Below are 25653 nucleotides of genomic sequence, written 5' to 3' on the forward strand. Positions count from 1 at the left end.
CAAGAACAGCTTCTTCCCTATAGAATTAGGCCTTTCTAATAAGCCCCCAGACACCCACAGATCCTGACATTGCCGCCCGCCCACCCCCTTTTATCTTCCCTGTGCTCCCTGTATATGGTCACTCTGCATAAACCTGCACTACCCTGTAAAAACTCATTCTGTAAATAACTTCTTTAAATTCTAATTTAACTTTTTACAAGTATGGCTCCTGCCACCCAGTGCCGGGCATCAGGGGCTGTCACGTGGTCTCATGTTCAACTCTGAACCACTGTTGATTGCACTTTCATTTTATCTTATATGAGACCCAGCAATTCATTTTTGTCCACGATAGTGGACGTAGCGTTTTTGCTCATATCTCTCATACTATATGTACATGCCACTGTATTCAGTCCTGTTTTCCCTTAAAGAGGACAAATGTGCCTTTAAAATGACGTCAAGTGTGTGTGTGTGTGTGTGTGTGTGTGTGTGCGGGGGGGGGGGTGTCCACTACAGTGGACATGTTGTAAAATTTGAACAAAATCAAGTTTTAACATGTTTTTCTTTGCAATGTGTGTTTTACCACCCCAACACTTAATTGATGTACAAAATATAGAAATTAAACAAAATTATTTTTCCTGGGTCTCAGGAGGCTACATAAAATATATATATATATATTTTTTAAACTTTTTATCTTTGCTATTTATTGTTGATTTTTCCCTCTTGCACCAAAATACCAAGACAAATTCTTTGTATGTTCTTGTACTTGGCAATGAATCTGATTCTGATTCTAAAATAGCTCTTTGAAGAGGTGAGGACCAGCAAAAATGTCTTCACTGCAAACATGTCATCACTCCTATGGCTAAAAACTCAAATCGGTCCTCACAAATACAGCTGTATAAGCGCACACACACACACACACACACACACACACACACACACACACACACACACACACACACACACACACACACACACACGTGCGCACGCACCAGTAAAGCGTTGGCGGTCCTCATCAGAGCCCTCCATATTGAGGCATTGTCTGGTGGAGCAGATGGTGTCACCAGCAAAACAGGAGCAGGGGTGGCAGTTGACCCTGAATGATGTCCCATGGCCTGTTGGTCCCAAAACAGCAAACATTGACACATCAGTACTCCCACCCTGCACTCAGCTATACCTCCACCTCTCTCACCCTCAAAACACAGGAGCCCCCCAAGGTTGTGTCCTGAGTCCCCTAGTCTTTTTACACACATGACTATGTGGTCAGGAGCAGCTCCAACACCATCATTAAGTTTGCTGACTACACAACAGAGGTGGGTGGGCCTGATCTCCAGCAACCTTGAGACGGCCTGTCTGGAAAAGATGGGAGGATCTGTCACTGGTGGCGGACCAACAGCCTCTCCCTGAACGTCACTAAATCCAAGGAGCTTGTTGTGAACTTTAGAAAGACAAAGTGAAAGACCTACACCCCTTCTTTCTGTCAAAAGGGTCCCAGTAGAGAGTGTGAGTAGCTTCAGATGGAGACATCACACATCACTGAGGACCTGACATGAACACTTCACACAGACACTTTGAATAAAAAAGCATGCAGCGTCTTTGTCACCTCAGGCAACTGAAGAAGTTTAGTGTCTCCCTACAGATTCAGAAAACCTTTTTCTCTGTTACCACTGACAGCGTCCTGGCAGGATGCATCCCCGCCTGGTATGGGAACTGTACCTCTCAAGGCCAACAGCCACAAGGCCAACACTGGCAGACTCACACGCTTTCCACTTTATTCATTCAGTCTATTTGGAGACCTGTACTTGTACTTGTTCTTGTATTGTATAGTAACTGCACATTGTATATATAAGTCTGGCAATAACATTACATTTCTAATATTGTGCTAAGTTACTGTTATCCTTGCAACAGTTCTTCGAAGTCCCTCGGCTATAACGTTATCCGTTACTGGTTTGGAGAATAGGCTCAACATGTCACGGTGAACGTTCGTGACGGCCCCGGTTATGCTTCGATATGGTTAATCTGTCATTCAGACATGAAATACACATGGCAGAATTACGTCGTGTTTGTCTAAATAATTTGCTTTTCTATGGACATTAGCAAAATCTGAGGCAAAGGCAAACATTCGTGAACATTTTCAAATGCTTTTTCGTTTGCTTTGCGTTCACTGCGAGGGTTTGCTAACACAACGAGGAAGCTGAGGAGGTAGTTGTGGCAAATCATGGACGCTGGACTAGGGGCTGAATGGGAAATCGTCATAGGTTGGTACGACTTCGGTAACGTAGCTTTCTGCTCTCCTTGCATCGGTATGATTATGTTTCTCTCTTTCGCCAGAGACTTTCTATGGCGTTCAAAGCCTTTCTTCCTAACTGCATCTGAGTGTTTATCTTTACAGGTAGATAACGTGGCTCTCGCAAAAAGGCAGCGTGCAGGCACAATAGAGGCCTCTGAGGGCCCCTGGGCTTCACCGGTGGTCAAGGTGCTAAAGAAGGGGGGAGAGTGGTGCTTCTGTGTGGACTACGGGAGACTTAATGAGGTCACCAAGAAGGACTCCTAACCCCTTCCATGTGTGGATGAATGGCTGGCTCCTCCTGGCTCCCCTCCTTGGACTTAAGGAGTGGCTATTGGCAGGTCCTGCTATCTCCTGAAGCACGGCCCAAGACTGCATTCTGCACAGGGAAGGGACTATGGCAGTATAAAGTTCTTTTGTTTTGGTTTGTGCAATGCCACTGCCACATTTGAGTGCTTAATGGAGAGGGTGTTAGCTGGGGTTCTGCATACTGAATGCCTGTTTTTTGGATGACCTCCTGGCTCATGGCAGCTTGTTTGGTTCAGCTGTGAGTGTGCAGCTTGATTTCTTTTTCTTACGGTTAAAATAAGGAGTGACTAGTGACTCAGCTACTGATATGGTATTTCATGTCTTCTTTGATGCAAATCTGCCAACCAGAGTTCATGTTTGCTGGAGTAGACCCCACTGATTCCCTCCCAGCCATAGCTAAATCTAACTGTTTACAGGGGATGGGGCATTGTTTGTCGAAACACCGTTAAGACAGAAGACAATGCTATAAATCACCAACTTATCTTTGCAAACACTTAATGTGATGTAATGTAATGGTTTAATGTAAGAGACAAAACTGTTGAGTAGAAGCTGGCCAAAATGGAAAGGGTTTCTCTGTTCATGATTATGGGGGGGGGTGTGTGTGTGGATTTTTATTTTTATTTTTTAGCTACATCTTCATTGTATACTTTTGTATACACTCAAATAGAAGTGTTGTAACGTGCATGGATAAGTAGACGCGTGGGCCGCTGGCTGACGGGTCTGACCCTTTAGTCGAGCGGTTAGCGATGTCCCCCGCGGTGCGGGCGATATGGGCGATACGGGCTCTCTGGTGCAGGGTTGTTCCTGTTTCAGTTTGGTTTTGCAGCCGAGGAATAAAGTTCAAACTCGCCTTCGTCTCCCGTGTCTTTCCTCATCCTGCCACAGTGTTGAATATAGTAAAAAAATTTAATCCATGACGGTATAATCCCACACGAGTGGCTGTTGCAGCTCGGAAAGTGCTATATAAATGCCATCCACCCATCCATCCATCCATCACTCTGAAGAATGAAAACAATATGCACAGAGAGTGTGGTGCTTTGCTGCCTTCCAGTGTCTATTCTCCTGAGAGGCCTTTTTAAAGTGAACAGAGTGGGTCAGCCCATTTAGGGTAAGGTCACACATGGTGGCCTGTCCAGGGTGTCTCCTGCCTGCTGCCCAATGACTGCTGGGATAGGCTCCAGCATCCCTGCAACCCTCAGGGCAGGATGAGTGGTTCTGATAATGGCTGGATGGATGGATGGATGGATGGATGGATGGATGGATGGATGGAATATTCACCTCCTCTTCACTTCTTTTCTATGCAAGCGAAGGGGCGAATAAAACATTCGCTTCCAGTGGGGAAAGAAATGTGCATCTTGACTTTGCATGGAGTTCAACTCTGGTGAACTTTGACCGGTGAATCTGCAACCTCCACAATAGCGAAGAAGTGTGTGTGGTTGACCCCACTCGGCTGTAATTGGCTGTAGTTTTCTCAGTGAGCCTGGATGGAGACACTTTGATTGTTGCTGTGTCTAACCAGCTTGTATTGTACAACATGAAAACTACAAACCGCCCCACAAGAGATGCTGCCTGGCTGGCAGTGAGTCGCGAGACAGGCACCGAATGTACCTAAATGGAGACATTATTAATAACATTAATTCATATTTCATTTTACACAAATATAACTTGTACAATAATGCTCTTCCTCCACATTTGTCCATAAAACTAAGATAACATGTACATAACATGAGACAATTAGGAGAACACGTTTATCTTTCTCTGGGCTTCAGTGTACATTTTCCCGTCACAAAACCAACAAATGCTCATGTGTGACCAAAACCACAACCACTCAAACGGACCACAACCCAGCAAACCGACTTCCATGTGCGTCACATCCTGCACTGTGCATATTCAGCAGGACCAAATATGAATTTCGCCTCGGCAGGCGATGGTCATTCATTCGCCTGCATTCGCACGTGTGTGACTGCAGCCTAAAGTCTACAGTCCATTCGCTCCATCACAACGCCCCATCAGTTCTCAGCTGATGGGGCGTTGGTCTGTTGGCCTGCTTGCTTTTAACTTTTTACCTTTGACTTTAATAACTAACAACTTAACAACCCCTTGGTGGATTTTACTTGATCATGGGCTCCTGCGCTGACTTGATCACACATAAGCCTCAGATTCTGTAGTGTTGGGTCTGCGTGGCTTGGTTCTAGCTTCTGGCTAAGCTAACCAAACAATTAGGCCAACTTCGCCTTGTGAGGACTGCGTGCTACTAGAGAAAGCAAAGAGACAGCTCGCTGACCTTGAGAGGATGTTCGACGGCTTTCTGGTGAACTCTATAAGAAGGAGTCCCTCTTGACCAGCTTCATGGGCGTGGCCTCTGGCCAGTCCAGACGGACTGCCGCTCTCAGTCTGACCATCCAGGACACAGTTCTGTGGGACCCCTCTACTTGTCGATGGCCTTCCTCCTGCTCGAAACCAAACCACCAAATTGTCCTGGGCCAAAGTGGTGGTCTGCGGCCGCAAGAGAGGCTCCGACGGGGCTGGGGCTGCTCCCCCCCCCCCTGCCTCCCCCCCGCCTATGCCTCTCCCTCTCCCTCTCCAACCGCGATGCGGCTCCGTCTGATGACACTCCGGTCCACCCAGCTGATGTTCCTGCGGCTCTGACGCGTCTTCAGACACTGCAGCTACCCTGCTGGTGGCGAGTGTTGTTCAGGTGGCTCGCTGTCATACTGTGAAGCCAAGAGAACAGCCCTCATCCTAGGTAATGACCTCTGCTTCCCGTCATAAGATCCTGAAAGAGGCCGTGATTAGACGCTCTCCAGGTCTTCTGTGCCCCGACCCGGCAGAGAAATCCATTCTCTGTCTCGTCACAACACTTGTTTGCTCCGACACCACATCCCCAGGCGGCGATGGTTCGTTTACACCCACAGCCGACCTCTCCTCGTCCCCTTCCCCCCCCCCAGCCACATTAATAGTTGGGGATGCCATAATCAAGGACATCATTGTCTCAACGCAGCCGCTCACTGTTCCCCTGGAGCCAGGGTCCCTGATATCCTGAAACTCCCAGGGTTGATCCGCTCTGTCCTGTCCTCCACCAATCAAGTGATCGTTCATGTGGAGACAGACGATGCAGCTCGTCAGCAGTCTGAACTAAGCAAAAAGGATTTTATTGACCTTTTCAGCTTTTTAAGTACTTGTGGAAAATACGCCTCGCTCCACACAGGCCAGTGTGGAGCGAGGCGTATTTTCAGCAGAATCCTCAGCCTGCACACCTGGCTCATCTCCGCCTGCAGAGCTCACGATACTGGTTTTACTGACAATTGTAATCTGTTTTGGGATCATCGCTCCTTCTTCAGATCTGACGGAGTCCACTCAGACAGGCTGGGTACCCGGATGCTAGCGGCCAACCTGCAGCACGCCATAAAGTCCTCTCCACGTGACTGACGGTTTACATCCCACGCTTCCCTCCCGGACCCTCCTGAAGGTACTGTTCCGCCCGCTGACTCCCTCCGCTGGCCTCATCTGTCATTGACCCTCTCACCGGGAGTTTTCCCCATATCATTAGGCACCGTGCCTCTCATCGACATGTCATATCTAATAGTAGAAACGTAGGTCTTACGTGCTTACTGTTACTTTGGATAATTTGTTCTCATTTGAGGCTTTATGCTTTTTTAATTACTGGCCCTCCCCCTTTACTCTGCATCTTAACTTATAGGCCCCCTTATTCAATTACTTTTATCTCATTTCGGACCTTTTATCTATTGTCATGCCACGATATGACAGGGTGCTTATTCTTGGTGATTTTAATATTAGTGTATGTTGTCCTTCCCATTCCCTGACTTCAAATGTTTTGGATCTTACACTCTTTTAACCTCATTCAATCTGTTAAAGGGGCCACACATTCCAAAGGCCACATCTTAGACCGTACTCTCATCTGGTTTCTATCTTGGGTGTCTTAATCTGGTGGACATGCCTGTATCGGACCATAAAGCTGTTGTTTTCAAAGTCTCACTACTACTACTACTACTACTACTACTACTACTACTACTACTACTACTACTACTACTACTACTACTACTACTTTCGGCTGGTGACTCCACATGTATCAGAAGAGACATGTGGTAGTCTGCAGCCCCCCCCCCCCTCAGCAGAGGGGGTGGAGCAGCAACGGCTCAGGAGAGTGGGGTAATTGGCAGAATACTATTGAGAGAAAAAGGGGAAAAAATCCACACCAAAAAAAGAAGATATGTGTATGTGTATACCTCCTCTACCTACTCTTGTCTCCCTACTTTAATGCTCCTTGGTCTGTCCAGTAGCAGACACACAGGTGGACAGATTGCTCGTGAGTGAAGGTCACGCTTACTTTTTTTGATTCCCCCTATGATGCAGGCCTTGCTGGTGTCCACACATGGCATTTCTTCACAGTTCTCTAGACGACCACTGGGACCACAGGAACACACCTCATAACAGCCCACTGGGCCACTCCGAGTTGGAACCTGTATATGAGCATCCTGCTGGACCAGAAACTCTGAGGCCTCACCCAGTTTACAACCTGAACACACACAAACAGGTGAACACAGTCACAAGGGTACACACACACACACACACACACACACACACACACACACACACACACACACACACACACACACACACACACACCCCTTGCATTGGCAACACCAAACCAACATGAAAATGTAGACATCTAGGGATCGTCGTTATTCATAATTGTCATGGGAAAATGTTAGTTGAGAGAGACGGAGAAACCCACTGGAGGCTCTTTTCCCTACCTGGCACACAGAAGTAGGGCTGACAGTTGAACTCATCGTAGCAGCCCTTCCTGTTGACCTGGCATAGGTGGTTACTTGGACAGGGGTTGGGATTACAAGGGTGGATCACCTCTTCAATGAAGCTGTTTCCTAAGGAACTGGGGGCTAGTGTGTGTGTGTATGTGGGGGGGGGGGAGTAGTGATATAATATTTTAATCATGACAGTATTCTTTCTTGGTGAGAACATTAACATGCTCTAACATGAATATTAGGAAAATGTGTATCCTTTGCTGAGCCACCATTTATCATTATGGATATGTATGGGCACACATTACTGCCAATATTAGCTGTAAGATAAGGTTCTTTATAACAAGGTGCGTACTTGTATTATAAGGTGTGTGAAGTTGTAACTTGACTTGCAAACTTGTAAGACTAACACACAAATGTGTACTCCAGTCTGTAAACTTAGAGAGCAAAATGTGTGTGTGTGATGTACAGTGCCTTGCAAAAGTCTTCAACCCCCTTGACGGTCATCAGTAACTTCTGGATTATAAAAGATACTCACACATGTGTTCCTGAACAATATTATTTTTGTGAACCCATAAGCTCTAACAGCATGTTCCCAAAGCCAAAATAAGTTACGTTTCGCTGACTTTTTAAAAAAAATAAATTAAAAACCTAAACATAGCGCTTGCATAAGTATTCATCCCCCACATATCAATACTTTGTAGAGTACCCTTTTTCTGCAATAACAGTAAGTATGTACAAGCTTTGCACATTGTCCTGGAGTAATTTTTGGCCATTCTTCTTGGCAGAATTTCTACAGGTCTTGCAGGTTGGTGGGATGGCACATCTGGACAGTGATTTTCAGTCTGTGCCACAGATTTTCAATGGGGTTGAGGGCTGGACTTTTTTTTTACTTGGCCACTCCAAAACATTGACCTTTTTGTTGCCGAGCCATGCCATTTTTGCTCTAGCCTTGTGCTTAGGATCATTGTCCTGCTGGAAGGCGAACCTTCCCCATAGCTTCAGTGTTATGGCAGACTGCAGCAGGGTTTCTTCCAGTATTTCCCTGTATTTAGCTCCATCCATTCTTCCCTCAATTTGCACAAGGTTCCCAGTGCCTGCAGAGGAAAAGCAACCCCATAGCATTATGCTGCCGCCATGCTTTACTGTAGGGAGGGTGTTTTTTTTTAGCAGTGTTAGGTTTGCATCACATATAACGCTTTGAGTTTTGGCCAAAAAGCTCAACTTTCGTCTCATCTGACCACAAAGCCTTGACATCCCAACTGGGTCTCTGTCATGCTTGGTAGCAAACTTCAAGCGTGCTTTTATATGCATAGCTTTGAGCAATGGGTTCTTTCTTGCCACCCTCCCATGCAGGCCAGATTTATGGAGAGCCGTGATATGGTTGACTCATGCACATTTACTCCAGTTTCAGCCACTGACCTCCGGAGCTCCTTCAGAGTGACTGCAGGATCATGTGTGGCCTTCCTCACCAGCCCACGTCTTGCTCTGACACTTAGCTTTGAGGGACGGCCTGTCCTACAGAGCGTCTGGGTGGTGTGAGACAGCTTCCACTTTCTCACCATGGATCCAACAGTGTTCCATGGGACATCCACACCCTTGGATATTGTTTTGTGTCCCTTTCCCGCCTTCTGCATTTTAATCACTTTGTCTGTTACTTCAGTATGACGCTCCTTTGTCCTCATTTTCTGATGGAGTTCACACCCGGCTAATCAACTTTACACAGAGTGCTTTTATACCCATAAACCAGACCCTTACTTTAACATCTTACAGCCGCACACTAGTTATGTCCCAGCTCCAGTAGCATATTTGTACATACATTTTTTTCTTTCCTGTTTTTTTTTTTTTAAGTCAAAGGTTTTTCACCTAATGGCTTATGGCTTGTGCCATACGACTTATGACTTTTGGCTTATGACTTTCAGCTAATGGCAAATGACTGATGCATTAAATCAAACTGCTGAACCTGCCAAAATAAAAGGAGGGAAATAGGAAAAGCTTTTTGGTCATTGAGTGGGAAAAAACCTTGGGGTAGATGCATCAGTCCCTTTCAGGTGGGGAAGCTGCACATATTCCAGAAACAACTTGACAATGTGACACAATGAAGTGACTGCTAAAGCAAACTGAGATTGGCCCAACAGCAGCATGAGTACATTAGCTATAATGTTTACCTGAATAAATGATGTGTTTTTTATCAAGAGCCACAAAACATACGCGGTTGAAGGGAGGTGTGTTGAAATGCACGTGTTAGATTGTTATACACTCAGTGTGTTTTTATTGTGTATCAGTGATAAATCTCTTTTAAAATGGCAGCAGTTATTTGCTGCACAGCTCAACAGAGGTGTTGTAAAGGGATTAGTTTAGTCTAGTCTAGTCTAGTCTAGTCTAGTCTAGTCCAGTCTAGTCCAGCCCCACACAACAGCAACTGAACATCCCTGTTGAGTGGGGATTTTTGACCTGATTATCGTTTATCGTACTACGAGGTGGGCAGTCTTATCCAGAAAGGGCTGGTGTGGGTACAGGTTTTTGTTCCAACCAAGTAGTTGCACACCTGTGTCTCCTTATCAAGGTCCTCAGCAAAGACTCTACAGGTTGATTAGTGGGATCAGGTGTGTCACTGCTTGGTTGGAACAAACACCTTTCTGGATAAGACTGCCCCCCCCCCCACCGGAAGAGTATGCACATCAAAACACAAATTTCACATGAATTTCATTGGTTTAAAACATGTGCTTGTGTTGTTTGTGACTGCTGAGGTTGCTCCAACCGTCAGTGGAAGGGTAGAAAGTGAGGAACAGTGTTGGAGCCTATATCCTTCTGGAAAAAAGATATATGTGTATATTTCAACATGCACATATATATCTGCAAGTACAGTTCATCAAGTATATGGATGAATATGTGTTAATTATAAAAGAAAAGTTACAATCACAATTTTCTAAACCCCCCCCCCCAACACACACACACACACACACACACACACACACACACACACATTTGACTCACTGAGGTATCTGTGAAGAGGGATGCAGCGTTCTGGGTCATCAATAGGGGACAGCAGCTCACAGATTTTCTCTGGGGTCTGTCCCTCATGAAAACGCATCCTGTCTCCACACTGGGTCAAAATGTCCACACAATCTGATCTAAGACGAGACAAGAGAAGAGAAGACAAGAGACCATAGAAAACAGAGCATATATGTAATGTATATGAGATGTGCTCATATGCACGTCCTCCCCCACACTGCACACAGACATGACATGGTAGATCCTGAGCAATGTTTACCAGAGGTTCCACATGTCCATGAAGACCCAGACAGACATATTATCTTGGGTTCTGTCCCGTTTGTTCAAATTACCAACTACATGTCTGCTTTCTGACTGACTGTGGGAAGGGATGAAGGAAGAGAAAGAATGCAGAAAAAGAAAGGTCTGTTTCTCTGCAGAGAGAGGGAAGACAGAGTTGACGGGTCAGAGGTTTTAGTGCTTGAAGTGGGTGGGTACTTACTCATAAACTGTGCAGCAACTTCTACATTTTGCTGTTAGGAGTACCAGAATTTTTTCTTACCACTTGTAATAAAAGTGTTCATGCCCACACCAGTTTGTCTCACCTATTTGCTCTCTCGCTCACCCTCCTCTCTGGACCACAGCCTTGGAACATTTAGCACTACGTTGCCTGGGAGAGATTTTTATCATTTTTCTCCCCTTTTCATCCCAATTTGACATGCCTAATTCCCTTTTCTCCTAAGGCCCCATCTTTGGCTGACCCCTGACCCCTATGATGGGTGGGAAGGGTGAACACTCCCACTTTTGTTGTCCCATACTCATGGAACCGGCTGCGTGCTTCTTCTCACCTGCCAGCTGCAGGTTTGTTGAGGAGGGTTCCTTCGATCCCCCCACAGTTGTACAGGCACCCTAGGAGTTACTGTTCACAGTGCTGGACATGTGATCCCTCCTGGCTGTTCACCCAGGAGCAGGGCTAAACAACACATAGTCTCAGACTCTATATGGCAATACACACATGTAGGGCATTCAGTATCACGGCTCCTACATTTTGGAATTCCTTCCCACAGAGCATCTGCAAGATTTCCACTATTACATCTTTCAAATCTCATCTCAACTCATCTCTTCTTTCAGTGTCACCCCCTCTCCTTTCATCTCACATTCCTCTTATTGAGTTATGTCTTATTTCTTGGCGGTCATGTTCTGATTGTTGTTGCTTGTGTTACGTTGATTCTCACTATCGCTAAGTCCCTTTGAGCTCTGGAAAGCCGCTATATGAATAAAATGTGTTGGTATTGTTATTATCATTTATAAGTGCAATAATCACAGTGCAAAGAATGCAATGTAAGGCTGATGAGCCCAAGAAACTGATAGAAAATAAAATGTAGCAAGGTCCACTCTTTTATGACTACGCATAAAGACATTTATTCTAGCACTTGTTACAGACAGATAATATAATGTAATCTGTCTGAATAACTTGTTGGTCAGAAGCCTTATTTCCCTTTTAAAATCACCCTAGCCAGTAACAGAGTGTTAGAGTCTTTGCAAATGGAGCTTTGAAAGTTAAAAGCTGCACACATCTGGTGAAATTATTTAAGTCTTTTTGTTTTTATTCTTTAATACTACAATACATATTGAAAAACTATTGAACAACTGCAACAGGGATTTTTTTTCATTGTTGTTCAGCCCTACCCGGGAGCATCACTGACTGAGCCCTGTGACAGCCAGCCAGGCCAGAGCCTGCCAGGGACTGACAGAGCCAGGCCAGAGCCTAACAGAGCCAGGTGAGAGCCTGACAGAGCCTGACAGAGCCAGGCCAGAGCCTGACAGAGCCTGACAGAGCCTGACAGAGCCAGGCCAGAGCCTAACAGAGCCAGGTGAGAGCCTGACAGAGCCTGACAGAGCCAGGCCAGAGCCTGACAGAGCCTGACAGAGCCAGGTGAGAGCCTGATAGAGCCTGACAGAGCCAGTCCAGACCCTGACAGAGCCTGACAGAGCCAGTCCAGACCCTGACAGAGCCTGACAGAGCCAGGCCAGAGCCTAACAGAGCCAGGTGAGAGCCTGACAGAGCCTGACAGAGCCAGGCCAGAGCCTAACAGAGCCAGGTGAGAGCCTGACAGAGCCAGGCCAGAGCCTGAAAGAGCCAGGTGAGAGCCTGACAGAGCCTGACAGAGCCAGTCCAGACCCTGACAGAGCCAGGTGAGAGCCTGACAGAGCCAGGCCAGAGCCTAACAGAGCCAGGTGAGAGCCTGACAGAGCCAGGCCAGAGCCTAACAGAGCCAGGCCAGAGCCTAACAGAGCCAAGTGAGAGCCTGATAGAGCCTGACAGAGCCAGGCCAGAGCCTAACAGAGCCAGGTGAGAGCCTGACAGAGCCTGACAGAGCCAGTCCAGACCCTGACAGAGCCTGAAGCCAGGTGAGAGCCTAACAGAGCCTGACAGAGCCAGGCCAGAGCCTGACAGAGCCTGACAGAGCCAGTCCAGACCCTGACAGAGCCTGACAGAGCCTAACAGAGCCAGGTGAGAGCCTGACAGAGCCTGACAGAGCCTGGCCAGAGACTAACAGAGCCAGGTGAGAGCCCGACAGAGCCTGACAGAGCCATGCCAGAGCCTAACAGAGCCAGGTGAGAGCCTGACAGAGCCTGACAGAGCCAGGCCAGAGCCTGACAGAGCCTGACAGAGCCAGTCCAGAGCCAGGTGAGAGCCTGACAGAGCCTGACAGAGCCAGGTGAGAGCCTGACAGAGCCAAGCCAGAGCCTGACAGAGCCAGACCAGAGCCAGTCCAGAGCCAGGTGAGAGCCTGACAGAGCCTGACAGAGCCAGGTGAGAGCCTGACAGAGCCAAGCCAGAGCCTGACAGAGCCAGGCCAGAGCCTGATAGAGCCAGGCCAGAGCCTAACAGCCTGACAGAGCCTGACAGAGCCTAACAGAGCCAGGTGAGAGCCTAACAGAGCCTGACAGAGCCAGGCCAGAGCCTGACAGAGCCAGGTGAGAGCCTGACAGGGACTGACAGAGCCTGACAGGGACTGACAGAGCTTGACAGAACCTGACATGGACTGACCAGGACTTGTTGTAAGAGTGGTAGCTAGGTGGGCAGGGTTGCTTAGCCTTTCCTGAACAGGTGGATAATATATACTTTAGTCCTGTAAATTCCAACAGTTTATGCAGATTATGTAACAGTTTATGCATCGTGCATATCTATACTAGGTTCAAACCATTTCCAGTATGATGAAACATGACAACCAAGGGGTTAGGAACCTTTTTTATGGGTTTTTTTTTTAGGGTTGAATGCATACTTGCAGATGACACTTCCCCTGGACTTGCTATGGCAGGGTTTAATCTGCAAGGCACAGGCCACAGCCTTCCACATCTCTGGCCGACACTTCCGGATGTCTAGAACAGGGATGTTCATAAACGGCATCTTAATCGTCCCATTGGACCACAGTTTAATGTCGTTCATGGCTCCTTGGTCTGACTGGATGTTGCAGCTGCGAAACAGCTCTGTCGGCCTACATGAAATGAGAAAAAGCACATCAAAATAAATACAATTCAAGATTTAACTATTGAATTATTGAATTACACCTTGCAACGCCTCAGCATTGATAAAAATCAGGAATTGCCAATACTTGTCAGACAAAAGTAGTTTACAGAATGAACAGAAAACTCATCCTTATTAGGTATTAATCACAGATATGACTTTTTATATGAAATAAGAAATGTATCAAAAAGATGGCCTCCTTTTGGAATATATGTAGTAGATTTTTTTAATGGGTGTTCTTAATATCAGAGCCAGTGTCTGGGTTGTTACTCGCAAAACAAAATATCACAACATACAAATACAAAGTATTACTTATTACACTGTTCAAATACTACATCACATTACGTATTACTTACTCCCAGAAACAAGGCGAGTGTGTCAATCAGCATAAAACGTGTTAGGCCTGAGTTTTTACAGGACATGTTACAAACGGCCAGTGATTCGCTCTGACGATGGCTGTTCAGGACTCAAGACCAGCAGAGTCCCACATGAAAGGTGGAGGGCTTTCCTTCTGGTCTTGCTGTAGAACTCCGGGTCAAGGTCTAAGATGTAGGTGTGGCCAGTGATACTATCTTATCGCTCAGTTGCAGCTCATCATCTGGAACGTGTCGTGAGACATGTCACATCACTGAACGGTGGCGACTACCATCAAATGATGTTTCCATCGTGGAAGAAGCGAAGAGAGTGGGGTGAGAAGATTTGGACAGTTGAGGATTTGAACCCTCGGCATTTTTAAAAGGGCTTTGGTTTAGCTCATGTTCACATTTTGGGTGTTCTTGAATTACGGGACATGGAAATCAAGCTGCAGAGGCAGAACTAGAGTATATCCCCAGAGGTGACGTCAGAGCCGTGTTTCTCCAACCTCCCAGCAGGATCTTGTCTGCAGGGCTGGGCTGAAGTGAGTCAGTTAATTGGTAGGTTCAGAAGGAGGTGGATGGAGGGCAGAGGCAGAGGTTTGGGTGTGGTTCCACCACTGTGCTTGCCTCTGATGAATGGGTACTTTGCTTATAACCCATGAGTGTGTGTGTATGTGAGTACATGAGTGTGGGAATACACGTGTGTCTATTTGTGTACATGTTTTTCGTGAAGTTTTGTGTGTTTGTACACACGTGTAAACATAGTGCAAGTTATTGGAGAAATAGGGGAAACTCAGCGTGGCAAATGAAAGCTAAAAACGTAATCTGAGGCGATTTGAGGGGTCTCTAACAACACTGTTGTGCAACTATACATTTGTGCATTTCCGTATTCTGTACCATTTACAATATCGTGGCCTCCCACAATCGGTCAAACACCACCCACCAGTACACCATCCTTGTGATCCCCATAGGCCTGCGTTCCCCCACACACAGTACTAGCAGCACCATACCATATGTATCATAATAGTTCCCACATACCTGAAAATAAAAAGGACAACTTGTTGCCTGTTGTTGGAAATGAAAACTATGTGTTTCACTGTGCTGGGCTAATACTAATACATAAGCAGGCATAACATTTTAGCACAGTAGCGCTACAGATGTAGCCTACTACACAGCCTTTCCACACACCTTTTTCAAGAGAACCCTTAGCCTAATCATTTTTCTTTGGGGGGGTGGTTCCCGCCTTTTTCATACTTGGTCAATTACCCCACTCTTCCGAGCCGTCCCGGTCTCTGCTCCACCCCCTCTGCTGGTCCGGGGAGGGCTGCAGACTACCACATGTCTCCTCCCATACATGTGGAGTCGCCAGCCACTTCTTTTCACCGGATAGTGAGGAGTTTCACCAGGGGGACGTAGCACGTGGGAGGATCACACTATTCCCCCCAGTTCCCCCTCCTCCCCGAACAGGCACCCTGACCGACCAGAGGAGGCGCTAGTGCAGCGACCAGGACACACACCCACATCTGGCTTCCCACCCGTAGGGATGCCCGACCAAGCTGGAGGTAACACAGGGAATCGAACTGGCGATCCCCGTGTTGGTAGGCAACAGAATCGACCGTCACACAACCCGGAAGCTAGCTTAATAATTTTAATAATATTAGGATATGGGCCTAACCCTAACCTGCTTAGCCAACACTAACGTTGGCTAGTTAACGTTAGAACAGTCAGGCACCACTGGTGACCCATGCTAGGCTACAAAGCCATGCTAAATAGCTTGTTCTGTGCTATCTGGCATTGGCTGACTGAGTGAGCACCAGCAGTGGCTGATGGTCTTACTTTATGATAGCATTACGATTATGTCATCTTATGTCATTATCATTAATTCAATTATTCATCATTCATCATCATCATCATGGCTTGTCACACACACTACCCCCTTGTGCCCTCCCTGACAGTCCCTGTTTCCCTGCATGCTGCTCCCTGCCCACCACTTCAACTACCCTCTCCTCCTCTTACTCTCTTCCTTGGTCTTCCTGTTGCACGCCTGCTCCTCCGCCTTCTTCTCTAAATGCTCATCTGCCTGCTCCTCTGCCTGCTCCTCTAACAGCTCCTCTGCCTGCTCCTCTGCCTTCTTCTCTAAATGCTTATCTGCCTGCTCCTCTAACAGCTCCTCTGCCTTCTTCTCTAACAGCTCCTCTGCCTGCTCCTCTAACAGCTCCTCTAAATGCTCCTCTGCCTGCTCCTCTGCCTGCTCCTCTGCCTTCTTCTCTAAATGCTCATCTGCCTGTCCTCTGCCTGCTCCTCTAACAGCTCCTCTGCCTGCTCCTCTAACAGCTCCTCTGCCTGCTCCTCTAACAGCTCCTCTAAATGCTCCTCTGCCTGGCAGTGGCCATGGCCACCCACCTTCCCTCCTTCCTTCCACCTGTTGCTGCACAATGGCGGGTACTGCTGTCGCAGTAGATGTTGAAGCTACTGCTGCTGCAGCTCCAGCAGCAACATGTCTTGACGCATGCTTGACGCATGCTTGACGCATGCTTGACGCATGCTTGATACTGAAACTGGCTGGTTTAAGTGGTTATGCAGCTGTGCTGTTTATCAGTTTGGGGATCCCTGCAGACAGCTGAGACTGACGAAGTCACGTAGATGAGTGAGGAAAGGGGTTGGGTTGTTGTTGGCCTTGGGGGGAAGGGGTGGGTGCTTCTCTTTCTCGTCTATGTTGTATTGTATCATACGCTGCTGTAATGGTACCGTTTTAGTGTCTTCACGCGTTCAGTTGGTTGCTTGTTAAGTTGGAGATCTCAGGAATGTAATTACTGCACTGCCCTTATCTTTATATTTAAATCTATCTGCCTTACATTTACTGTCTTCTGAAAGCACTAGTGCATCACTGTGGCCTCACGCTTCACTTCCCCCAGCTGCATTTCAATTGGCTGTTCACTCAGTCAGTCAAGGGTGGCTTTGACTGACAGAATCCTCCCAGCATGCACCCTGAATTCCCAGCCTCCCACCTCCAAGTTGTCCTGATTGGCCACATCAAATCTATGACGTGGAGAAGTTAGCAGAGCTCATCTTTTCAATGTAGGGGGTAAAGGTCAGACCCATATTGAGGCTACTAAATGCCTAAAATGTGACATCAGTTTGTATAGAATAAAGTTTTGTATTTTCAAATGACAAATTACTTGTATTTTAATTAAATACATTTTCTCATACCAATATTTTATTTAGTTTATTTATTTTTTTGAGGTGGGGGAGATTTCCCCCCCTTTTTCTCCCCAATTCTACTCGGCCAATTACCCCACTCTTCCGAGCCGTCCCGGTCTCTGCTCCGCCCCCTCTGCTGATCCGGGGAGGGCTGCAGACTACCACATGCCTCCTCCCATACATGTGGAGTCACCAGCTGCTTCTTTTCACCTGACAGTGAGGAGTTTCACCAGGGGGACGTAGCACGTGGGAGGATCACGCTATTCCCCCCAGTTCCCCCTCCCCCCCGAACAGGCACCCCAACCAACCAGAGGAGGCGCTAGTGCAGTGACCAGGACACATACCCACATCTGGCTTCCCACCCGCAGACACGGCCAATCGTGTCTGTAGGGACGTCCGACCAAGCCGGAGGTAACACAGGGATTTGAACCAGCAATCCCCGTGTTGGTAGGCAATGAAATAGACCGCTACACTACCTGGACACCCCTGTACTTTATTTTGATACATTTGATGAGCAAGTATCTGTAACAAGATACTTGTTGATGTATTTGTGCCATGTCTGATTGCTAGTGTAGTGTATTTATACTGCAGACATTACATGCGTCTACATGGTTGATGTTGCTGGGAGTCAACACATCTTGGTCTTACTATGTTTTAGTAAGTCCTGACAGTTTTCAGAAGTATTGTCTCTTTGTGCTATTAAAAACACAATACAAAAAACTGACCTTTAGGACACACAACCTATCAAGAGAGGCAAACTGATGCACGGATGAAGTGATGGTGTTACTGGAGAGAACGCTATATTTACAAATGACTATCCAGATATTTCTTTTTAAAAATTTTAGACAGAATGGTTTCTGATAATGCTGTCTAAAATCTGTATAACTTTAATATAATGTACAACTCTAACACTCTATATGAAACTGGGTGAATGCTTTTAAGAAGAAGAGGAAGAAGGCCACTTTATTTTGTAATTTACAAGGCCAACGCAATGCTTGCATACATTTCTAGTTATGGTAATTAGTAGGGAAATAAATTTTTGCTGAACTTGATAGTATTCCATCCAATTAATATTGGTGCTACTAAAGTTTTCTGATTTGTTAATAAATATACAAATAGTTTTTGACATTGTCAAGAAAATCATCACCAATTAGATTACAGATGCAGTATTCAAGATGAAATGCAGCTCTTCAGTTATATTTCTGACCTATTGTTGAAGTTGGTGCAGTAGCTGAGGTCCTTGCAGCCCAGCTGACAGGGCTCTCTGACATCAGCAAGGCAGGTGATGAGCTCTGACTCCACTGGGTTGTACTCACAGAGCTGGTCGAACTCCTGCCATGTCTGGGTGCCCCAGTTAGTACTTATCTCCTGACACATGTCCCTATGGGGAGATAGGTGAGCTTATACCACTGTATGCAATGGGCTTTAGGGTGAAGTGGCAACTTTATGATAAACACAAGAGGAAAAAAGCATTAGTGCTCTGCACTATCCACTGCCAATCCAGACAGTTGATGAATTGTTTGTACCTGCAGAGTGTCGTGTTGGCTTTGAAACAGCAGTGCAGCTTGGCACAGTCCATTTTGACTGGAGGTGAGGCCTCCATATCAGTCTTGGCGGGGGGATGAGCACTGCCAAGGAAGCACTGCCACAGGGGATCTTGGGGAAGAGGTTGGGAGCCACACTCCCCAATAAGACCCTCCATGATTTCATGTTCAGTGGTCATTGTGCGCAGAATGCGCCGGCATGCCACCTGGCAGTGGGTGTCTTCTGCCCTGTCGCAGCAATACAGGCCTAAGAGTGAAAAATGGAGGGATGGACAGAGAGAAGGTAGGATGAAAGGGTAAACAGATGTGATTAGATCGGTAGGTGACATTCCCCCAGGAATTGGTGGGTACTAGCTTGAGGCCAGGTATGGTTGCCACACCATTCCAGGTGTGAATGCAGTAGATGAGGCACATGAAAGAAAAATGTTTACATATACGTATTGAGCTAGCAGCACAGGCTAGGGAGCATTGATGGAAAGCTAGGGTGCAGCCTGGAGAGATTGGATACTGAGGATTTGTTATTGAAATTACTATGTAATTCCTACTTCAAGTAGGAATTTGTGAGTGGAATATGTGACAAGTGGTAAAGTATCTTTGAGAGGCTGCTGCGGAAGCTGAGAGGCTGAAGTTGAGGAGGAAACATTAGTAACTAAATCAAGTCTGAAATCAGGGGGGCAGGTGCAGTTAGCAAGTAGCTAGTTAGCATACAGTAACCTCTATGCTAAAGTGGCCTCGTGGTTTTTAGATTGAGTGTTGAGAGCTGCCTAGTGCTGAGTTACTCTTACATTAGTGTAGTAGGATGATAAAAATAGTAACTTATTAGTTGTATTAGGATGGTTTTGGATAGTAATTTATCACCTTGATAGCCATATTTAGTTAGTGTTTGTTAGGTTGCTGGAACTGGCATAAGTAGGTATCCCTCAATAGCTGGCTAGTATATGATTAATACTAAGCTGGTAGAGCTATGTTTACCATATTAGCTCATATTAGTCAACAGACGAATCTTATTGCAGTATTATAGTGAGCAATAAATAGGCCTTCTTAGACTGGCTGTAGAGAGGCTTAAATTCCTTATACAAGCTGACATAAAACAGCAAAGAACTGCAGCAATCGGAGAGGGCAGTCGCTCTGACTGTCGGCAGTTCTGCACTGGGGAAGCGCAAGGGATTCTGGGACTGTTAAAGTTCATGTTCAAATTGTTGTTTCAGTGATGTGTTCATATTTTAGTTGTTGTGGTTGTGTTGTTTGGGTTTCGATTTGGACTAAGTAGACGACAATTTTATTGACTGAATGACTGTAGGACCGTGACCAAGCCTAATGTTTCTAATAATGACCGCGGGGGGGCTGCAGCCATTTTTGGTGTGTAAATAAAAGAGCACTCCCAGGGTCGTGCGATGTATGAGGCAAGGGAGCTGCCATTTAAAAGAGATCTCTGCTTCTTGACTCCTTCCACACCAGCTTGCCACAGTATAATTGGTTGTAAATCCTTTCAAACATCCTACACTGAAGTAAGCAAGGTATTACATTAAGTCTAGCTATGCTATCCTATGTGCTGGATTTCAGGATTAGGTTTAGCTATGTATCAGATTTGCAGAGTTAGTAGATATTATATCAACAAATATGTGGCAATGTGGCAAAGAGGGAATATGGAACGAGTTACCAAACTCAATTCGATCCAGAGTCCCTCTCCATTTTTAAGAAGAAGCCAAAGACCCGGCTCTTTCTTAAACACCTCCATACCTGATAGTATCAAAAAATGGCTTCTATGCACCCTATGCATTGTCTTTGTGCACTGCCTGTTGACACCTATGTACTATCATACTTGAACCTAGTTTTTTTTATACTTACTTGCATTGTCACCTTCTGACTAGATCTTTGCCGGCTTTGCTTAGCTTGTTGTATTAACTCTCAGATGTACATCGCTTTGGATCAAAGTGGCTGCTAAATGAAATTGTGGTAAAGTTAAATCATTCCACGTCCCATGGAATGATTTAACTTTAAGACCAGAGGGTGTGCTCCAAATAATCAGGTCATCACACTGCTCAGCCAACCTGGGAAAGTCTACTCTAGGGTGCTGGAAAGGAGGCTCCGACTGATGGTCGAACCCGGATCCAGGAGGAACAATGCGGATTCTGTCCTGGCTGTGGAACAATGGACCAATTCTTTACCCTTGCGGAAGTGCTGAGGGGGGCATGGGAGTTTGACCAGCCAGTCTACATGTATTTAGTGGACTTGGAGAAGGCTTAGGACCATGTACCCCGGGGCACTCTGTGGGGGGTACTGCGGGAGAATGAGATACTGGGGCAGCTGCTACAAGACATCCGGTCCTTGTATAACCAAAGTGAGAGCTGTGTCCCCATTCTCAGCACAAAGTCAAACACGTTTTCAATGGGTGTTGGGCTCCACCAAGGTTGTCCCTTATCTCTGATTCTGTTTGTGATATCCATGGACAGGATCTCAAGGCACAGCCAAGGTGAGGAGTGTGTCCATTTTAGGAACCACATAATTGCATCTCTGCTCGTCGCAGATGATGTGGTTTTGTTGGCGTCATCAGAACGTGACCTCCAACGTGCACTGGGGCGGTTTGCAGCTGAGTGTGAAATGGCCGGGATGGCCGGGAGGCCACAGTTCTCTACAGGAAAATGGTGGATTGCTCCCTCCGGGTCGGGGATGAGTTGTTGCCTCAAGTGAAGGAGTTCAAGTATCTTGGGGTCCTGTTCACGAGTGAGGGTAGGATGGAGCGAGTGATTGACAGGCGGATTGGTGCAGCATCAGCAGTAATGCGGACGTTGTACAGGACCATTGTGGTGAGGAGGGAGTTGAGCCGGAGGGCAAAGCTAGCGACTGAAAGGGTGAGATTGCGGATACATGCAGCTGAAGTGAGTTTCCTCCATAGGGTGTCTGGGCTCAGCCTTAGAGATAGGGTGAGGAGCTCGGACATCCGGAGGGAGCTCGGAGTAGAGCCGCTGCTCCTTCGCATCAAAAGGAGCCTGTTGAGGTGGTTCGGGCATCTGATTAGGTTGCCTCCTGGACGCCTTCCTTTGGAGGTTTTCCAGCATGTCCAGCTGGGAGGAGACCCCGAGGTAGACCCAGAACTCGCTGGAGGGACGACATGTCCAGTCTAGCCTGGGAACGCCTTGGGATCCCCCAGGAGGAGCTGGAGGGCGTTGCTGGGGAGAGGGACATCTGGAGTGCCCTACTTAGCTTGCTGCCACCGTGACCCGAGAAGCAGATGATGATGAGATGAGATGAAATTTTAATCAATCAGTGAATATTCTGTAATTGAAGGTTTTTCTTTTTTACAATTAAATAGTTAAATGAAGAAATGTTATTCTTATCAATTCATGCATCAATTCATGTCATTTCATCGTAACACGTAGGCTTGGCCTACAGGACAGAGCAGTTTATATGCTGACTGTTGTGTTGATCATGCTATAGAATGATTTATTGCTGTGTTTAGTGGATAACACGGAAGATAATGTACTTTGAAACAAAATTGCATACTAAATCGCAATATTGGCCTAAAAAAAAAATCGCAATTAGATTATTTTCCTAAACCATTCAGCCCTAGTGGACAACCACATCAAGTTCACCAGGGAGGATGTGAAAAATGACAGGGTAGCCTTCTTAGACTGTGAAATAACAATTGGTGATGGGGGACATTTGCTTGTTGATGTTTACCGTAAACCAACACATACCGATCAGTACTTAAGGTTTGACTCTCATCATCCACTGGAGCACAAACTAGGAGTCATCAGGCCACCGGACCCCCGAGCTGACAACATCCCCACTGACACAGGGGAGAAATCCCACATTAAACAGGCCAGGTTAAGTGTGGCTATCCTTTTTTTCTTTAAATGTATTTCTAGTTTTCCCCTTATCCCAGCCGGTTAACCCAGCGGCATATAGCCGGAACTCTTGTGGAATAACTCCCCTGGCTCACGTGTCCACAGGAAGGAGATAGGCGTAACACCAGCTTCCTTCCAACTCGTGTCGCTGCTCTCGCTACTTTACACACTGAAGCCTCCTCACATGGATTGCGTCACCTCCAGGCCATGAAGGAGGCGTAGGGGGAATGCTTTCGGTTGCTTGGCTGCAGGTGCCCGGATGGGCCAGAGGGGTCGCAGGAGAACGACGAGTCCCCGAACACTACACCGATCTACACCCACTATCCCTCGGGTAAGGGTGGCCTAATGAATACCTTACCCCGTGGACGCTCTGGCCAGGACCGGTTATGGCGAGTCTGGGATACGAACCTCCCAGCCACGTGACGAGCGGACTGCAAGAACGGCGGGTTATTCCGCTCGGCCACCAGAGCGGCAAGTGTGGCTATCCTAACTGGGTGTTTGTCAAAGTCAGGACGACGCCCAAACAGTGCACCAGCCGGTCGAAGAGAGGTGAAGGACGACAGCTGTGTACGCATAAACCAGTGGTGATTCTGACCGTGTCACCGTGAGAAATTGGTCCAGACAGAGCAATATAGTGGAGCTGTTAAGTGCCGGAGAGATTGCCATGAATTTTACATCGGGGAAATCAAACGGACACTGGTCAAGAGAATGGCAAAACACAGGAGAGCTAACACGTCAGGCCAGGACTCCGCAGTCTACACCATCTATGCAGTCTACACCATCTACGCAGTCTACACCATCTACAGGCCAGTGGCCACTCTTTCAAGGATGAGGATGTGCACGTCGTTGATAGGGAGGAACACTGGTTCGAATGGGGAGTCAAAGAGGCCATCTATGTGAAGAGGGAACGACCATCCCTGAACTGGGGTGGGAGGTGGTGGTGGTGGTGGTGGTGGGGGGGTGTTGTTTATAAGGGTGGGGACGCCTGCAGTCAGTGAGACAGAAGAGGTCACTTAGATGATGATGAAACGTATCTGTCAATAAAGGTTGTGTCCAGATGAACCGATTCACCTTTCTGTGATGTTCTAACCTGGGTTACTGAGCATGCAGAAAGACCAATATATGCTTGAGAGTTAACACATTTCCGGCAGAAATCAACAATTTTGAGTGAGCATAGTGGAGAAATTGTAGGTTACAAGCTTAACTTGCTTGTAACCTACAATTTCTCAACAGTGCCGTAGGCACCTGACATGTATTGACCTCTCACACCTCCTGTTTACACGGTGAATGATTAAAAAAACCACTTTCATTCTTAGATTGACAAGACTGGGGTTAGAGTCAGTATGAAATGAACAGGTCTTGCAGCACCTGGGTCTACATGTTGACTGTATACATTCAGAGACAGTTTAGTTTACTTTCAGAAGGTAAAACAAACAGTATTACGGGCTCACAAACAGACACAGCTTTGTAGTGTTCCTTTTTTTTTTTGTATTTGGTATTTTTCCTCCTTTGTCTCCCCAATTGTATCCTGCTAATCACCCCACCCTTCCAAGCCTTCCCCGTCGCTGCTCCACCCCCTCTGCTGGTCTGAGGAGGGCTGCAGACTACCACATGCCTCCTCCCATACATGTGGAGTCACCAGCCGCTTCTTTTCACCTGACAGTGAGGAGTTTCACCAGGGGGACGTAGCGCGTGGGAGGATCACGCTATTCCCCCTATGCCCTGACCAACCAGAGGAGGCGCTAGTGCAGCGACCAGGACACATCCACATCCAGCTTCCCACCCGCAGACACGGCCAATTGTGTCTGTAGGGATGTCGGCCAAGCCGGAGGTAACGCGGGGATTCAAACCGGCGATCCCTGTGTTGGTAGGCAACGGAATAGATGGCTCCGCTACCCGGACGCCATAATCTTTGTCGTGTTATATTACCTTTCCAAACACTGCTGTTGACTTGTGATGATATACGCTAGACACAGAAGTCGAAGCTTGTTCATCTGTTGCTGTCATTTTCATCTATTCGGGCTGTTATTGGTACTGGGTTATGAGCTAAACTTACAAACTAAAATGTAAATGTACTCACTGTCTATAGGGCTTCGTATGGGGTAGGACTTGGTGTAGTTGCTGACACAGCTGATGAGCTGGGCACTGTGGCTCTGACAGTACTCTTTGATGGCGTTGATCTGGGAGATGGTTGGGGAGGAGTCAGTCCTGAAGATGGCCTGGCAGTAGTCCCTACAGGTGGTGTGACGCCCTGCGTAGCTGCAGCATGTTGAGCCCACTAGAGCAACATAAAGCCATAAACACAATTAAGTTGATGTAATGATGGAAGAGATGAGATATGATAGCACATAAAGAAAATGTGTGGTTAATACAAATACATTCCAGAGATAATTACCAGACACTCGTTCTTAAAGAGTAAGTAAACACTTGCTCTTAGCCCGTCCACGCCAACTCACATTTAGAGATCGGTGAAAAAAGGGGTGTAGAATAAGAGAAGAATAACGGATGTGTGGGTTAGAATGAAGGTGGTAGTGCTGCAGTAGAGCCCCAGCTTCTTACAAGTCTACCCAGTTTATTTGGCTGAAATGTGACACACACTACGTGACTTGAGACGCTTTCTATTCAGAGAACATGTCACAATTAAGGACTGCAATTCACTGGTCTTCATGTCCTAGAATATGTCACATTTCACTGGTCTTCATGTCCTAGAGTATGTCACATTTCACTGGTCTTCATGTCCTATAGTATGTCACATTTCACTGGTCTTCATGTCCTAGAGTATGTCACGTTTCACTGGTCTTCATGTCCTAGAATATGTCACATTT

General features: G+C 46.7%; 1 protein-coding gene across 1 annotated transcript in view; it reads right to left on the reverse strand.

Moving 5' to 3' along the window:
- reck (reversion-inducing-cysteine-rich protein with kazal motifs) overlaps nucleotides 1–25653 on the reverse strand; it is a 92400-nt gene that overhangs the window by 19058 nt on the left and 47689 nt on the right. Inside the window, exons 8-15 of the mRNA XM_056299188.1 lie at nucleotides 24909–25106; nucleotides 18963–19227; nucleotides 18644–18817; nucleotides 13638–13850; nucleotides 10351–10487; nucleotides 7348–7491; nucleotides 6921–7109; nucleotides 969–1091 (exon numbers count right to left, since the gene is read on the reverse strand). Coding sequence (XP_056155163.1) covers nucleotides 969–1091; nucleotides 6921–7109; nucleotides 7348–7491; nucleotides 10351–10487; nucleotides 13638–13850; nucleotides 18644–18817; nucleotides 18963–19227; nucleotides 24909–25106 — 1443 coding nt within the window. The remainder of the gene's footprint in view (nucleotides 1–968; nucleotides 1092–6920; nucleotides 7110–7347; nucleotides 7492–10350; nucleotides 10488–13637; nucleotides 13851–18643; nucleotides 18818–18962; nucleotides 19228–24908; nucleotides 25107–25653) is intronic.

This window comes from Lampris incognitus, chromosome 19, assembly GCF_029633865.1.
Source record: "Lampris incognitus isolate fLamInc1 chromosome 19, fLamInc1.hap2, whole genome shotgun sequence".
NCBI classification, from domain to species: Eukaryota; Metazoa; Chordata; class Actinopteri; order Lampriformes; family Lampridae; genus Lampris; species Lampris incognitus.